The following is a 17,521-nucleotide window of genomic DNA, read 5'->3' on the forward strand; positions in this document are numbered from 1 at the left end:
AGTACATATCTTTCAATAGTCACCCTAAATGTTAATGGGTTGAATGCACCAATCAAAAGACACAGAGTAACAGAATGGATAAAAAAGCAAGACCCATCTATATGCTGCTTACAAGAAACTCACCTCAAACCCAAAGACATGTACAGACTAAAAGTCAAGGGATGGAAAAACATATTTCAAGCAAACAACAGTGAGAAGAAAGCAGGGGTTGCAGTACTAATATCAGACAAAATAGACTTCAAAACAAAGAAAGTAACAAGAGATAAAGAAGGACACTACATAATGATAAAGGGCTCAGTCAAACAAGAGGATATAACCATTCTAAATATATATGCACCCAACACAGGAGCACCAGCATATGTGAAACAAATACTAACAGAACTAAAGGGGGATATAGACTGCAATGCATTCATTCTAGGAGACTTCAACACACCACTCACCCCAAAGGATAGATCCACTGGGCAGAAAATAAGTAAGGACACGGAAGCACTGAACAACACAGTAGAGCAGATGGACCTAATAGACATCTATAGAACTCTACATCCAAAAGCAGCGGGATATACATTCTTCTCAAGTGCACATGGAACATTCTCCAGAATAGACCACATACTAGGCCACAAAAAGAGCCTCAGAAAATTCCAAAAGATTGAAATCCTACCAACCAACTTTTCAGACCACAAAGGCATAAAACTAGAAATAAACTGTACAAAGAAAGCAAAGAGGCTCACGAACACATGGAGGCTTAACAACATGCTCCTAAATAATCAATGGATCAATGACCAAATCAAAATGGAGATACAGCAATATATGGAAACAAATGACAACAACAACACTAAGCCCCAACTTCTGTGGGACACAACAAAAGCAGTCTTAAGAGGAAAGTATATAGCAATCCAAGCATATTTAAAAAAGGAAGAGCAATCCCAAATGAATGGTCTAATGTCACAATTATCGAAATTGGAAAAAGAAGAACAGATGAGGCCTAAGGTCAGCAGAAGGAGGGACATAATAAAGATCAGAGAAGAAATAAATAAAATTGAGAAGAATAAAACAATAGCAAAAATCAATGAAACCAAGAGCTGGTTCTTCGAGAAAATAAACAAAATAGATAAGCCTCTAGCCAAACTTATTAAGAAGAAAAGAGAGTCAACACAAATCAACAGTATCAGAAACGAGAAAGGAAAAATCACGACGGACCCCACGGAAATGCAAAGAATTATTGGAGAATACTATGAAAACCTATATGCTAACAAGCTGGGAAACCTAGGAGAAATGGACAACTTCCTAGAAAAATATAACCTTCCAAGATTGACCCAGGAAGAAACAGAAAATCTAAACAGACCAATTACCAGCAATGAAATTGAAGAGGTAATCAAAAAACTACCAAAGAACAAAACCCCCGGGCCAGATGGATTTACCTCGGAATTTTATCAGACATACAGGGAAGACATAATACCCATTCTCCTTAAAGTCTTCCAAAAAATAGAGGAGGAGGGGATACTCACAAACTCATTCTATGAAGCTAACATCACCCTAATACCAAAACCAGGCAAAGACCCCACCAAAAAAGAAAACTACAGACCAATATCCCTGATGAACGTAGATGCAAAAATACTCAACAAAATATTAGCAAACCGAATTCAAAAATACATCAAAAGGATCATACACCATGACCAAGTGGGATTCATTCCAGGGATGCAAGGATGGTACAACATTCGAAAGTCCATCAACATCATCCACCACATCAACAAAAAGAAAGACAAAAACCACATGATCATCTCAATAGATGCTGAAAAAGCATTTGACAAAGTTCAACATCCATTCATGTTAAAAACTCTCAGCAAAATGGGAATAGAGGGCAAGTACCTCAACATAATAAAGGCCATCTATGATAAACCCACAGCCAACATTATATTGAACAGCGAGAAGCTGAAAGCATTTCCTCTGAGATCGGGAACTAGACAGGGATGCCCACTCTCTCCACTGTTATTTAACATAGTACTGGAGGTCCTAGCCACGGCAATCAGACAAAATAAAGAAATACAAGGAATCCAGATTGGTAAAGAAGAAGTTAAACTGTCACTATTTGCAGATGACATGATACTGTACATAAAAAACCCTAAAGACTCCACCCCAAAACTACTAGAACTGATATCGGAATACAGCAAAGTTGCAGGATACAAAATCAACACACAGAAATCTGTGGCTTTCCTATATACTAACAATGAACCAACAGAGAGAGAAATCAGGAAAACAGCTCCATTCACAATTGCATCAAAAAAAATAAAATACCTAGGAATAAACCTAACCAAAGAAGCGAAAGACTTATACTCTGAAAACTACAAGTCACTCTTAAGAGAAATTAAAGGGGACACTAACAGATGGAAACTCATCCCATGCTCGTGGCTAGGAAGAATTAATATCGTCAAAATGGCCATCCTGCCCAAAGCAATATACAGATTTGATGCAATCCCTATGAAACTACCAGCAACATTCTTCAATGAACTGGAACAAATAATTCAAAAATTCATATGGAAACACCAAAGACCCCAAATAGCCAAAGCAATCCTGAGAAAGAAGAATAAAGTAGGGGGGATCTCACTCCCCAACTTCAAGCTCTACTATAAAGCCATAGTAATCAAGACAATTTGGTACTGGCACAAGAGCAGAGCCACAGACCAATGGAACAGACTAGAGAATCCAGACATTAACCCAGACATATATGGTCAATTAATATTTGATAAAGGAGCCATGGACATACAATGGCGAAATGACAGTCTCTTCAACAGATGGTGCTGGCAAAACTGGACAGCTACATGTAGGAGAATGAAACTGGACCATTGTCTAACCCCATATACAAAAGTAAACTCAAAATGGATCAAAGACCTGAATGTAAGCCATGAAACCATTAAACTCCTGGAAGAAAACATAGGCGAAAACCTCTTAGACATAAACATGAGTGACCTCTTCTTGAACATATCTCCCCGGGCAAGGAAAACAACAGCAAAAATGAGTAAGTGGGACTATATTAAGCTGAAAAGCTTCTGTACAGCAAAAGACACCATCAATAGAACAAGAAGGATCCCTACAGTATGGGAGAATATATTTGAAAATGACACATCCGATAAAGGCTTGACGTCCAGAATATATAAGGAGCTCTCACGCCTCAACAAACAAAAAACAAATAACCCAATTAAAAAATGGGCAGAGGAACTGAACAGACAGTTCTCCAAAAAAGAAATACAGATGGCCAACAGACACATGAAAAGATGCTCCACATCGCTAATTATCAGAGAAATGCAAATTAAAACTACAATGAGGTATCACCTCACACCAGTAAGGATGGCTGCCATCCAAAAGACAAACAACAACAAATGTTGGCGAGGCTGTGGAGAAAGGGGAACCCTCCTACACTGCTGGTGGGAATGTAAGTTAGTTCAACCATTGTGGAAAGCAGTATGGAGGTACATCAAAATGCTCAAAACAGACTTACCATTTGACCCAGGAATTGCACTCCTAGGAATTTACCCTGAGAATGCAGCAATCAAGTTTGAGAAAGACAGATGCACCCCTATGTTTATTGCAGCACTATTTACAATAGCCAAGAATTGGAAGCAACCTAAATGTCCATCAATAGATGAATGGATAAAGAAGATGTGGTACATATACACAATGGAATACTACTCAGCTATAAGAAAAGGGCAAATCCAATCATTTGCAGCAACATGGATGGAGCTGGAGGGTATTATGCTCAGTGAAACAAGCCAAGCGGAGAAAGAGAAATACCAAATGATTTCACTTATCTGTGGAATATAAGAACAAAGGAAAAACTGAAGGAACAAAACAGCAGCAGAATCACAGAACTCAAGAATGGACTAACAGGTACCAAAGGGAAAGGGACTGGGGAGGATGGGTGGGTAGGGAGGGATAAGGGGGGGAGAAGTAGGGGGGTATTAAGATTAACATGCATGGGGGGGTAGGAGAAAAGGGAGGGCTGTACAACACAGAGAAGGCAAGTAGTGATTCTACAACATTTTGCTATGCTGATGGACAGTGACTGTAAAGGGGTTTATAGGGGAGACCTGGTATAGGGGAGAGCCTAGTAAACATAATATTCGTCATGTAAGTGTAGATTAGTGATAGCAAAAAAAAAAAAAAAAAAAAAAAACGGGCAGTTCCTGTGTGGTAACCTCCAACGAGTTCTACACAAGGGTATAAAGGGCATATAAAAGTGTAGGCAAAGGGTCTGTTTGTGTTTATACAGAGGATCAAAGCCTAATTGGGCTACCCCGAAAATGAACTAAGATACGATATGAAAAAGAACTTCCAACATCTGCACCCTCTGGAAGACTCATGCCAGAAGATGATCATCAAAAAACCCCAACAAAGATCCACGCACTGCTACAGCTGTAGATGCACTCATCCCACCAGTTCCTGGACCTGCCATGGGAATGAGGAAGGAGATATCTAAGCTGGCCTGTGCATACAGTAAAACAACAAATGTGACTGGATCTATACTGTTGGAACTCAACCAAGAATTTGGAGAAGTGCAAATTGTAGCGCTCCAAAGTCTTACAACTACAAACTATTTATTGTTAAAAGAACATATGGCATGTGAACAGTCCCCAGGAATGGGTTGTTTTAATTTGTCTGATTTCTCTCAGACTGTTCAAGTTCATTTGGACAATATCCACCATATCATAGATAAGTTTTCACAAATGCCTAAGGTGCCTAACTGGTTTTCTTGGTTTCACTGCAGATGGCTGGTAATTACAGATATGCTTTGGTTAGGTAACTATACTCCTATTATGTTAATGTGTGTGTGCAATTTAAGTAGTAGCTTAAAACCTATACATGCTGAAGTTACTCTACAAGAAGATATATCAAAGAAATAATCAATCTTCCCATGTTTTCTTCCGCCTGCTACTTCTATAGCTTTTCTTCTTCCTTCCTAATTACAACCCTTAAATAGAATTCGTGCCTCATATCAAATTTACCGAGTATCATAATTCTTCCAAGTGGTAAAGATACCTCAAGACAAATGCTGGGCATAGAAGCCACAGGGCATAAATATGCAAAGAAGTAAAAAGCTAACTTTTTCAAACAATAAGGCTTCTCTCTCACTTACCAACTTCACATTTCCCTGTATGGCCCCGGAAGATGACTGGTTAGCCAGAGACGGGTAAGATTCCTCAAGGGAGGAACAACCTAAGACAGGCACAGTCGCAGGGGGGCCATCAGGTGAGAAATTGGGGATCAACAGAGGTGAGGCTTAGAACCTCACCCCCCCGTTCTGAGAGAAATCTTCTGCATACGTGGATGTTTTATTGCCCTGGTCTAGCTTGGATTAACACATAGTCTACAGGCACACACCTGATCATCTACATGTGCTCTCTTAGAACACTAAACTATGTTTTCTACCTTTATCTTGTATCTACCTACCACTTCAGCATTTTATTAAAAATAATAATAAGAGAGAAATGTGGTATCCACATATAAATCAAGTATAAAAACCAAATGAGTATTCATATTTGAACTGACTGTTTATAGTTCATAATGCATGAGCAAAACCGAAAGTTTCTGTGATGACTGCCCTTGTACTGTTCACCATGTAACTTATTCATTATGTAAGAATTTGTTCTACATGTAAAAACTTGTTTGTTATGCCTCAGAAGATTGGAGACTGACAAAAATTAGGCTTGGGGTGGAATAATGATTGTGCATTGAGCATTGACTCCCCTATGCAGAATTTTATTGTCGTTAACAACCATTTGATCAATAAATATGAGAGATGCCCTCACAAAAAAAAAAAAAAAAAAAAAGGACAGACTTCCAATGGTAAAATAAATTAGTAACCAGGATGTAATGTATAGCATAAGGAATATAGTCAAGATATTGTAACAGCCTGGTAGGGTGATAGCTGGAACCTAGAATTATGTATATAAATGTTCTACCACTGTGTTGTACACTTGAAACTCATGTAATGTAATACTGTGTGTCAACTACCCTTCAATAAAAAATAATTATTAAAAAAAAAAAAAAGAATAGATCATATACTAGGCCATATACTAACCTCAGTAAATTCAAAAAGACTGAAATTGTACCAACCAGTTTCTCAGACCACAAAGGTATGAAACTAGAAATAAATTATGCAAAGGAAATGAAAAATCCCACAAACACATGGAGGCTTCACAACATGCTCCTAAATAACCAATGGATCAATGACCAAATAAAAACGGATATCAAGCAATATATGGAGACAAATGACAACAATAATTCAACACTGCAAAAATCTGTGGGATGCAGCAAAGGGGGTGCTAAGAGGAAAGTATATTGCAATACAGGCCTACCTCAGGAAAGAAGAACAATCCCATATAAAAAGTCTAAACTCCCAATTAACGAAACTAGAAAAAGAAGAACAAATGAGGCCCAAAGTCAGTAGAAGGAAGGACATAATAAAGATTAGAGCAGAAATAAATAAAATCGAGAAGAATAAAACAACAGAATCAATCAAAGCAAGAGCTGGTTCTTTGAGAAAATAAACAAAATAGATAAACCCCTAGCCAAGCTTAACAAGAAAAAGAGAGCCTACATACATAAACAGAATCAGAAATGAGTAAGGAAAAATCATTACGGATACCACTTACATACAAAGAATTATTAGAGAATACTATGAAAAATTATATGCCAACAAACTGGATAACCTAGAAGAAATGGACAACTTTCTAGAAAAATACAACCTTCCAAGACTGACCAAGGAAGAAACAGAAAATCTGAACAGACAAATTACCAGCAACAAAATTGAACTGGTAATCAAAAAGCTACCTAAGAACAAAACTTCAGGACCAGATGGCATCACCCCGGAATTTTATCAAACATTTAGTGAAGACCTAATACCCATTCTCCTTAAAGTTTTCCAAAAAATAGAAGAGGAGGGAATACTTCCAAACTCATTCTATGAGGACAGCATCACTCTAATACCAAAACCAGGCAGACACCACAAAAAGAGAAAATTATAGACCAATATCCCTGATGAACATAGATGCAAAAATATTCAACAAAATATTAGCAAACCGAATTCAAAAATACATCAAAAAGATCATCTATCATGATCTAGTAGGATTTATTCCAAGAATGCAAGGATGGCACAACATTCAAAAATCCATCAACATCCAGCACCACATCAACAAAAAGAAGGACAAAAACCACATGATCATCTCCACAGATGCTGAAAAAGTATTTGACAAAAGGTACTTACCCTCTTTATCCAATTCTCAACAAAATGGTATAGAGGGGAAGTACCTCAACATAATAAAGGCCATACATGACAAACCCACAGCCAACATTATACTTAACAGCGAGAAGCTGAAAGCTTTTCCTTTAAGATCGGGAACAAGACAAGGATGCCCACTATCCCCACTTCTATACAACATAGTACTGGAGGTCCTAGCCACGGCAATCAGACAACACAAAAAAATAAAAGGCACCCAGATTGGCAAGGAAAAAGTTAAACTGTCCCTGTTTTCAGATGACATTATATTGCACATAAAAAAACCCTGAAGACTCCACTCCAAAACTACTAGATCTAAAATCTGAATTCAGCAAAGTTACAGAATACAAAATTAATACACAGAAATCTGTGGCATTCCTATACACTAACAGTGAACTAACAGAGAAATCAGGAAAACAGTTACAGTCACAACTGCATGAAAAAGAATAAAATACCTAGGAATAAACTAACCAAGGAAGTGAAAGACTTATACTTTGAAAACTACAAGACACGCATGAGAGAAATTAAAGAAGATACCAATAAATGGAAACACATCCCGTGCTCATGGATAGGAAGAATTACTATTGTCAAAATGGCCATCCTGCCTAAAGCAGTCTATAGATTCAATGCAATTCCTATCAAAATACCAACAGCATTCTTCAACAAACTAGAGAAATCATCCTAAAATTCATATGGAACCACAAAAGACCCCGAATAGCCAAAGCAATCCTGAGAAGGAAAAATAAAGTAGGGGGCATCTCGCTTCCCAACTTCAAGCTCTACTACAAAGCCACAGTGATCAAGACAATTTGGTACTGGCACAAGAACAGACCCATAGACCAGTGGAAGAGGCTAGAAAGCCCTGATATAAACCGAACCATATATGGTCAATTAATATATGATAAAGGAACCATGGACATACAATGGAGAAATGACAGCCTCTTCAACAGCTGGTGTTGGCATAACTGGACAGCTACATGCAAGAGAATGAAACTGGATCATTGTCTAACCCCATACACAAAAGTAAACTCGAACTGGATTAATGACTTGAATGTAAGTCATGAAATTGTAAAACTCTTAGAAGACAACATAGGCAAAAATCTCCTGAATATAAGCATGAGCAACTTCTTCCTGAACGCGTCTCCTCAAGAAAGGGAAACAAAAGCAAAAATGAACTCAGGGGACTACATCAAACCAAAAAGTTTCTGTACGGCAAAGGACACCATCAACAGAATAAAAAGGCATCCTACAATATGGGAGAATATATTTGTAAATGACAAATCTGACAAGGGGTTAACATCCAAAATATATAAAGAACTTACACACCTCAACACCCAAAAAGCAAATAACCCGATTAACAAATGGGCAGAGGCTATGGAGACAGAGTTCTCCAAAGAAGAAATTCAGATGGCCAACAGACACATGAAAAGATGCTGCACATCACTTATCATCAGGGAAATGCAAATTAAAACCACAATGAGATATCACCTCACACTAGTAAGGATGGCTAGCATCAAAAAAACTAAGAACAACAAGAACAACAAATGCTGGCGAGGATGTGTAGAAAGGAGAACCCTCCCTCCTACACTGCTGGTGGGAATGTAAGCTAGTTCAACCATTGTGGAAAGCAATATGGAGGTTCCTCAAAATACTAAAAATATAAATACCATTTGACCCGGGAATCCCACTCCTTGGAATTTACCCAAAGAATACAACTTCTCAGATTCAAAAAGACATATGCACCCCTATGTTTATCACAGCACTTTTTACAATAGCCAAGATATGGAAGCAACCTAAGTGTCCATCAGCAGATGAATGGATAAAGAAGATGTGGTTACATATATACAATGGAATACTATTCAGCCATAAGAAAGAAACAAATCCTACCATTTGCAACAACATGGATGGAGCTGGAGGACATTATGCTCAGTGAAATAAGCCAGGTGGAGAAAGGCAAATACCAAATGATTCCCCTCATTTGTGGAGTATAACAACGAAGCAAAACTGAAGGAACAAAATGGCAGCAGACTCAGAGACTCCAAGAATGAACTAGTGGTTACCAAAGGGGAGGGGTGTGGGAGGGTAGGTGGGGAGAGAGGGAGAAGGGGGTTGAGGGGTATTATGTTTAGTACACATGGTGTGGGGGATCACGGAGAGAACAGCGTAGCACAGAGAAGGCACATAGTGAATCTGTGGCATCTTGCTGCACTGATGGACAGTGACTGCATTGGGGTATGGGTGTGGACTTGATAATATGGATAAATGTAGTAACTACATTGTTTTTACATGTGAAACCTTCATAAGAGTGTATATCAATCATACCTTAATAAAAAAATTTTTTTAAAGACAGCAGTAAAGGTGATGTGAGCAATCACAATAGTAGCTCACCTGAGCATTATCTACCAGTCAGGCACTATGCTAAGCTTTGTAAGATTCATATACAACTACTTTAGTGATCATTAGCTCCATTTTACAGGTAAAGAAACCAGAGACAAAGAGTTAAGAATGTGGCCCCAAGGTCATAGAGGTTTTAAGAGGTGGAACCAGATCTGTCTGACTTTAGACAATGCTTTTCATGGCTATGTTAATTCATCACTCCATCTTCAGGTTTTGCATGCATTCCAGCCTGCTTGAAAGACCTCCCTGAAGCTTAGTGATACTATCCCTTAAGTGACACTACTCTCTCTGTTTCTAATTTTGTACTCTTCAAGCAACCTTCTGATTTTTAACGTTTTCCAAGCCCATTCTCTATATGGAGAAAGAGGAGCTGACCAATCAAAAGGAAGAAAGTGGATACACTTAGCAGCTGATTATCTCTTGGAGTAAATTACAAGACCAGGAATTATGGTTTTGAACATTAGTTTGACCATAAATTAACTTGGTTCATTTGATTAATCATAGAGACACCAGTATCCTTTTCTGAGGATCGTCATAATAGAAGAAAAATCACCAAGTCAGTCAGCAATCCTATACAAGCCCACAACTGCTAAATTCAAGTCTATACCTAGAGTGTTAACACACACACACAACCAAACAAACAAAAAACACAAGCTACTGTTAGTGTTAGAAAAAAAAATGTGGCTGATACAACTACCATAAATATAGCTGGAAGCTCTCTCAATAACCTCCTTCCTTCTCCAGGAGGAAAGTAAAAATACACACAACTTCCAGGGTTTTTGGTGGAAAGGTAGAGGATGAAAGGACAGAATTGTTAAGAAGTTAAGAAAAAAGTATATGCCAAGCTTATATGGAAGTGGCAGATTGTTTCAGAATTAAGATTATTTTGGAAATACCAGACAAGTGACAGGTCTTCCTGACGGATCAGAATTTATTTCCCCCGTCATCCCTTCAATATTCTTCAATACTTCAAGACCTAATATTTTCAGCCACAGCCAAAATTTAGAAGTGTCTTTTAGTTTCCTCCCCCAAAGTTGACCTGATAATTCTTACTAGATGCACGATCTTAAATAGGAAAAATCAGATTCTTTGGCTTTACACAAATCTTACCAGTCTTTCCACACCCTCAATAGCTATAGGTTTACTGTTTTCTATAACAGGTATCCTATTCTCTTCTCCCAAGTTCTATTTTTTGTTTTCTAGGTGATATCAGCAGTGATGATTCTCAGAGGAAAGTCTAACTAGATGGCATGCACTAGGAAGATCCAAAAAATGGGAAATTGGCCCATTCAAAGCTGGGAAGTTGTGAGAAGTAAGAATGCTCAGGATGACAACTTTGTCTTTCCCACCAAATTAGGAGAGCTGAAAATATGGTGTCTTCAGGAGAGATTTGGGTTTTTGGAGGTCAAGGGAGTAAAAGAAGAATGGAAAATTTTTTGAAGACAGTGAATGGCAATATTACGTACAGAGTTAGGAAGCATGGATTCTGTACAACTAAAAAGGGTAAGAAAGAAGGAACTACAACTGCCTGACATTTCCTTTTTAAAAAATTTAACCATTGACTCAATTCTCTTTAATTTTCTTAGCCAGTCCCTTCTTTTCTGAAAATACAGTTCAACTTCAATCCAGTCCATTTCAATAACTACAAATTCCAAACTGATAAAGTTTCAGTGATTTCAATTATTCCTATATGAAGTTTGAAAGAAAGGAGGAAGGCCAGACCAGTCACAGGATAATCACTGTTAGGCTGACAAAGGGTAGGCATAAAAGGGAACACAAAGAATACATAGGTGTGTTTGTGTGTGTGTGTGTTACATATATAAGTCACCTGATGGGCTGGGCCCAAGTATAGAAAAGGGAAAAAAATGTTTATCACAGCAAAATAGTCAAAACCTGTAGGTCTCACAAGTAGCTACCAAGGAAGATATTTTGTTTATTCTGGTCATTGCAAATTGGAGTCAACTTTGAAAGAGAACTGAGAGTATAAATAATGCAAATGTCAAACTCTGGTTGTTTTTATGGTTTACTCTGAGGTCCCTGCAGAGTCATTTGAAGATAGATGCATTCTAATAGCTAATATATCGTTGCAAATACACATAACTCATTAACATTTCCTACAGATACTGGCAAAAATGAATCTTTTGGTACTTTAAAAAATATTACAATATCACAGAACGTTCATTCTGAAAGCAGTCATTGAGATGACCTAATTCAGTCCCCTTCTCTTACAGATGAGGAAATTTAGAGGCCAAAAGAAGAAATTTACAGCAACATGTACAAAGTGGAAAGAATATAAATGAAATCTCTTATTTAAAAGCACAGAATGAAAGATAATCAAATAAAACAGAACCAAAACCTTTTAAAAAGAAAAATGTCTTTTACCTTCATTTTTTCACACAGAAAATCACATATTACATCCTCTCCCTCTGCAGAAGAAGATTCACACCATGTCAAATTAAGTCTTTTCTAAAATACACATTAATTCCTTCAGGCAGACACACTACCATACTGCTTTTACATTACCATTTTCTTTTACATTCAACTCTAAATGCCATCACCTAACTGAAGTGTTTCCAAAATTTCACAAAATTGCCGAAGTTTAGCAAGCTAAGCATGTTTATTAATCCTCATTCCAAAGTACCTACTACTAGAAAAAAAATTAGAGGTAGCATAATCTAAACGTAAAGTGACCTTTTTTTTTTTTTAAAGAAGAAAACAGAGGTAGTCTAGAATTTTTATTGTTTCAAAGACCCTCCAAAAGAAGGGATACTAGCTATTTAGAACAAAATATGCCTGGGGTAGATTACAACCTGCATCATCAAGACTGCCACTGGTTCTCAGCTCTGCTCACTGGGAGGCAGGCTACCTGTCAGAAACCAAAAGAAATAGGGAATATCTACTTTAGGGACAACTTAAAATCTGCCCTAAGGAACTCCAAGGGTATTTCAAATTCCTCACTCAAGCAAGAGGGTAAGAGACAATATTGTACACAACCCTTGATTTACCCAGAATGTCTCCCATGTACATCACGAGTCAGCTTATATACCTGGGAGAACGAAAGGGAACAACCTGATGGCATTCAACTGATAGGGAAAAAAACTTAAATCCCCAGAAATTCAATGTCTTATATGGTCCTGGACACAAGTGACAATTTCCATTTAGAGACTGTTCATCTGCAAAGCTATTTGGTCCATAGACAATAGGAAGGAAAATTGATGCCAGTCAAATAATTCTTTCAGTATTAATTAATACAATGACTTTATGGCTAATAAGGTTTGGATGGTCAAGAACTCAATCTAATAATTATACCGACAAAACCATTTCTAACCTGCAAAGCTACTGACATCCATACCATGCAAACTCTATTAATGGGAAACCCCTATGTTCAGTTTGAAGCACCTGTTGGCAATCTACCACCATGAGAAAATTCCCAGTATGTATAAATAAGTTGGTTTATTCATTCACATTCTCTGCTCTACTCCTTCTCTTTGCCTCCCTCTTTACTTCCTTTCCCTACCCCAGTGTTATGCAAGCAGCGGTTAGCAAACTTCTCTGTTAAGGGCTGGGAAGTAAATAGTTCAGACATTTGGGCTCTGCCATTGTAGCACAAAAGTAGCCATAAATAAATAATTCATAAATGAACAGGTGTGGCTGTTTCAATGAAACCACAAAAACAGGCAGGAGGCCAAATTTGGCCCACAGGGCTATAGTTTATCAACCCCAGGTACAGAATAGCAGTTCTCAAACTTTAGCCTGCATCAGAATCACTTAAAGGACTTGTCAATACACAGTTCCATACTTAAGGTTTCTGATTCAGCAGGTCTGTAGTGAGGCCTGAGAGTTTGAATTTTTAATAAGTTTCCAAACGATGCTGTTGCTAGCCCTGGGACCACACTTCAAAAACCACTGAATAATAGTTCTATACTGCACTCAGTGGAAAGTTGAAATGTAATGAACAATTAAGAAAGTGGAAATTACATGCTGTAAATTTGACCACTAATTTTACAGAATATTTCATATGAAGACTTACTGTTAAGTGCCATAATATTATCTGTTCCTGGATGATGGAAATTTATCCCCATGCGTCCTAAAAAAATAAAATAATTTTAAGCACAAAGAAAATAATTCTTGATATAATCATTTCAAATACATTGTAAAATATTTTAAAAAGCTACAATAGATTAATCTATAACAATGCTATCAGAGGCCACAGCAGTTAGAATAGTTTTTAAATCAAGTCATAAAATGTACACATGAAAAATCTTAAAAGAAAGCCAAAGTCTCAATAACAAATAAATAAAACAAAAAGGAAGCTTCCATCAAAATAGTCTGAAATTTTTAACACAGCTCCCGCATTCCAATTTAAACATGCCAACTCACTTGATTATGAAATTAATTTAAACAATCATTCATACTGCCCTTCAAATTCAAGCAACAAAATAATGAATTCAAAAAAAACTATGTAAGTTTGAAGCTTAGGGAGAATAAAAAGTTAAAGGTTTCATAGTGGCTCAAAAATACAACATATTTATCAGAATGGCAACCAGAAGAAAGATGGTAAAATTACAGATAATAGTGGGGAACAATGGACTGGTTCTTATGCTCACAACTACTGACTAGTTACATGACCTTGGGCATCATGCTTGTCTCTAGACTTTCTTCCTGATAGTAACATGGGTTGCTACAGCAAACTGCCTGGCTGCCTGTTTTTGTACGCCTCCAAGCTAAGAATCATTTTTACATTTTTAAAGGGTTGTAAGAACAAAAACAAAGAATAATGTGTGACAAAGACCATATGACCCACAGGTTTAAAATATTTACTCTCTGGACCTTTACAAAGTTTGTCAACCACTGGCCTATAAATTGACAAATCTGACTCAAATGTTTCAACTAATAACCAGGGTTAAGAGTAGAAGATATAGATACTTGGTATGTTTTTTTCATTAACTATTTGGGAAAAGGAAGTGGATGGATCAAAAGAAAAATGAAACAGTCATACGGAAAAATATGTACTTAAGTTTTCTTGACCAATTCCTTGAACAAAACAGTTACATAAACAATGCTTTTGTGCAAAGCTAATATTCATGAACTTGGCTTCGCAAAATTTTCACGTCCAATTACGTCAAGGATTATCATGACATTCTCAGAAAAATGTTAATTTTATGTCACAACCATATAAGTAAATAAATGTCAACAGTATTTTGGAGGTGAGTGATACAGAGAAAGCTAGAGATAAGGAAAAAGTAATTGACTTTTGCAACAAATACAGTGTGGTTGTAAAAGGTCAGTAATCATTCAGTATTAAACTCTGTTATAGGGTACTTGAGGCAAACAGCATTATCACTTGCCCAAAAGAGAAAAATCAGAGTGGACAAAACAGAGCATTTTCTTCAAATAAAAAGGGGGATCATGAATTCCTAGTCAAGGCCATCCTAATCTCTTAAAGACACTCAGGTCAAGTAATTTGTACAAGGTCATTTCGAATTAAGGGATAGGGAAAAAAACAATTCTCTCAGAAGTGTAATGTTGCTTGTATTGATGGGTATGTGTGTGAAAGAGAGAGAGAAAAAGTAATTAAAAATGGAAAAATCATTAACAACTGATGGATTCTGATGAAACTGTTCTAAATTTTACCATGAAGCATTATGGGACTTTTAGTAAAAAATATTTTTTGTTCTTATTGTTTTAAACTTCCTTATTAGGAAGAAGATACTACATTCACCTCTGGTTTTGTGGAGAGTACTTTGCTTACATTTATATTATAGTATAATTATTCTTTAAAATATATTTAATGTTTTCTATAGAAAAATAATGATATTTGTAAAGAATCATGTCTTAAATAATAGAATTGCCTGTGTTATTTTTTATAGAGTTCGTAGATCTTTTCATATTTACTAGAAGTTAATTATTAGGAGTTTCAAAAATGATCCATTGTTAAAACACATTCATCAGTATCTATTATGTAACTGCAATATGTATTGTTATATTTTTTCAGCTCCTAAGTCATTTTACAGTCCCTAAAAATTAGTTTACACCATATACAATGAGTGCTATCTCCTACTGCCACCTTCATCAGAACCTATTACAAGAAAACTTGTCACCAGAACGAGGCTTTGACTCAGAAGGGAGAATTTACATTCTAGTTTTAGTTAGCTACATCTATGTCTTCTTGTTCATTATTTTCAGATAATCAACACCGCATTTTGATTCATTACCAAATGCTAACATCCGTGAGACCTAGATGTGATTCACTCATCATATTCTGAGATACACGAATTTAACAATAAATAGCTAGTCACTGGAAAATCTGCCTAAAAACCCAGAAGAGTTCAAAATCATTGCCCTTCAGAATTTAAAGAATGACATATAGAGAGGGACTCTTCAATCTTTGAACAAGGAGTATTCAGGCGTAGGTGAGGTTCCAAAAGCTAGAGATGTTCCTAAACATTCCTATAATAATAAAGGGTTATCAAGAAAACAAAGCAAGCCCATATTTAGCTGATCCTCATTCAACTTCTTTAATTTCCTGTGCTACAATCATTTATGGTAAAGAATTATGTCATTTACAATGACTACATCAAATAATAGTTTCTGTGTGTTTCTGCAACTACTTAGGTTCCCAAACTTAAAGGGGCACCCTTCTCTGTATTCCTCCAAAAGTTAGATCCTTTTTAAACGCTTTTATGAGGTCTTAGGACTTTCAGCCTGGAAAGATGAAACTGAAAGGAAACTCAATAGTTTTCTAATTATAATCCTCTATCCCACACTGATTACTTCCAACTCAGTCTTTCTAAAGAAGCTGCAAAACAAGGGCTGAAGGCAGTATTTTGTAAATGAAGGCATCACTTGCTGAAAAGCAGGAAACATTTTGCCTTTTCTGGTATCCTCCCTAATTCTGTTGGCCTCTTTGACTTCAAGAGATCTCTGGATCAATATCAACAAAAGATTTATAAGAAAATCTGTCTTATAAAAAACTTTTATAAGAGACAGTGTCAGATCCATCAGAACCAATTATTTAAATACAATTTTTTCTCAATTAAGTGTAAATTATTTTTAGTAAAATGACTTATGCCTTCTTTAAACTACTTTGCCTCCTCAAAAATTAGTGTTTAGGTTATAAAATGCAATATATTTTTATTGGAGAAAAATTTGACAATACAGAAAAATGAAGAAAACAAGATCACCAATCAAAGACAAGCTCTGTTAACATTTTGGTTTACATAGTCTTCCAGTTTAGGGAGTGTATATGTGTAAAGGTTTCTTTTCTAACATTGGAATTATTTTATGATTATATTTTTTACTTAAGATATTGTATATCTTAAGTTCTGTAGTTATTATGGGATTTTAGAAGAGAGAAAAAATATATAACAGTGAAAGAAAAACTGATTCCAAATTCAGATGAGGCCATTTCTTTCTTTTGTCCAACAAATACTGCTGTTTAATCAGCTGTGAAAATAGAATTGAGTGTGTGACATCTGGTGATTCTTGTTAATGCAGTCTGGTGCTGCCAGCATGACATTCTGTCACCTGTCCATATTCTATTTTTAAACTGTTCCTGTCAGCTAGCTATCTTTTAAGTACAGTGTAAAATACAAGGTTTTGAAAACTGGAAGGCATACTTGATTTTACTGAGTGAAATGATGCTGTGGAAAACTGAGACTGTATCCCACTTTCCCCACTGTACACAGGACCTGATAAATGGGTAAGGGGTTGGAGGGAGTTTGGAAAATAAGGTTACATATGGTTAGTCAGACTCTAAAAATCATTCTCACAAACTCAATTCACATTCATATTTAAGAAGTTAGTTAAAAAAACTATCTTTACTGTTATTCAGTTTCAGAGTCCAACTAAACT

At 36.4% G+C, this 17,521-nt stretch overlaps 1 protein-coding gene across 10 annotated transcripts in view; it reads right to left on the reverse strand.

The window, feature by feature from the left end:
* CPEB3 (cytoplasmic polyadenylation element binding protein 3) overlaps positions 1-17,521 on the reverse strand; it is a 191,512-nt gene that overhangs the window by 116,301 nt on the left and 57,690 nt on the right. For all 10 annotated transcript variants that reach the window (XM_057506085.1, XM_057506086.1, XM_057506089.1 and 7 more), the window contains one exon: positions 13,698-13,754. In XM_057506085.1, coding sequence (XP_057362068.1) covers positions 13,698-13,754 — 57 coding nt within the window. The remainder of the gene's footprint in view (positions 1-13,697; positions 13,755-17,521) is intronic.

The sequence above is a fragment of the Manis pentadactyla genome, chromosome 8 (genome assembly GCF_030020395.1).
Source record: "Manis pentadactyla isolate mManPen7 chromosome 8, mManPen7.hap1, whole genome shotgun sequence".
In the NCBI taxonomy this organism is placed as follows: domain Eukaryota; kingdom Metazoa; phylum Chordata; class Mammalia; order Pholidota; family Manidae; genus Manis; species Manis pentadactyla.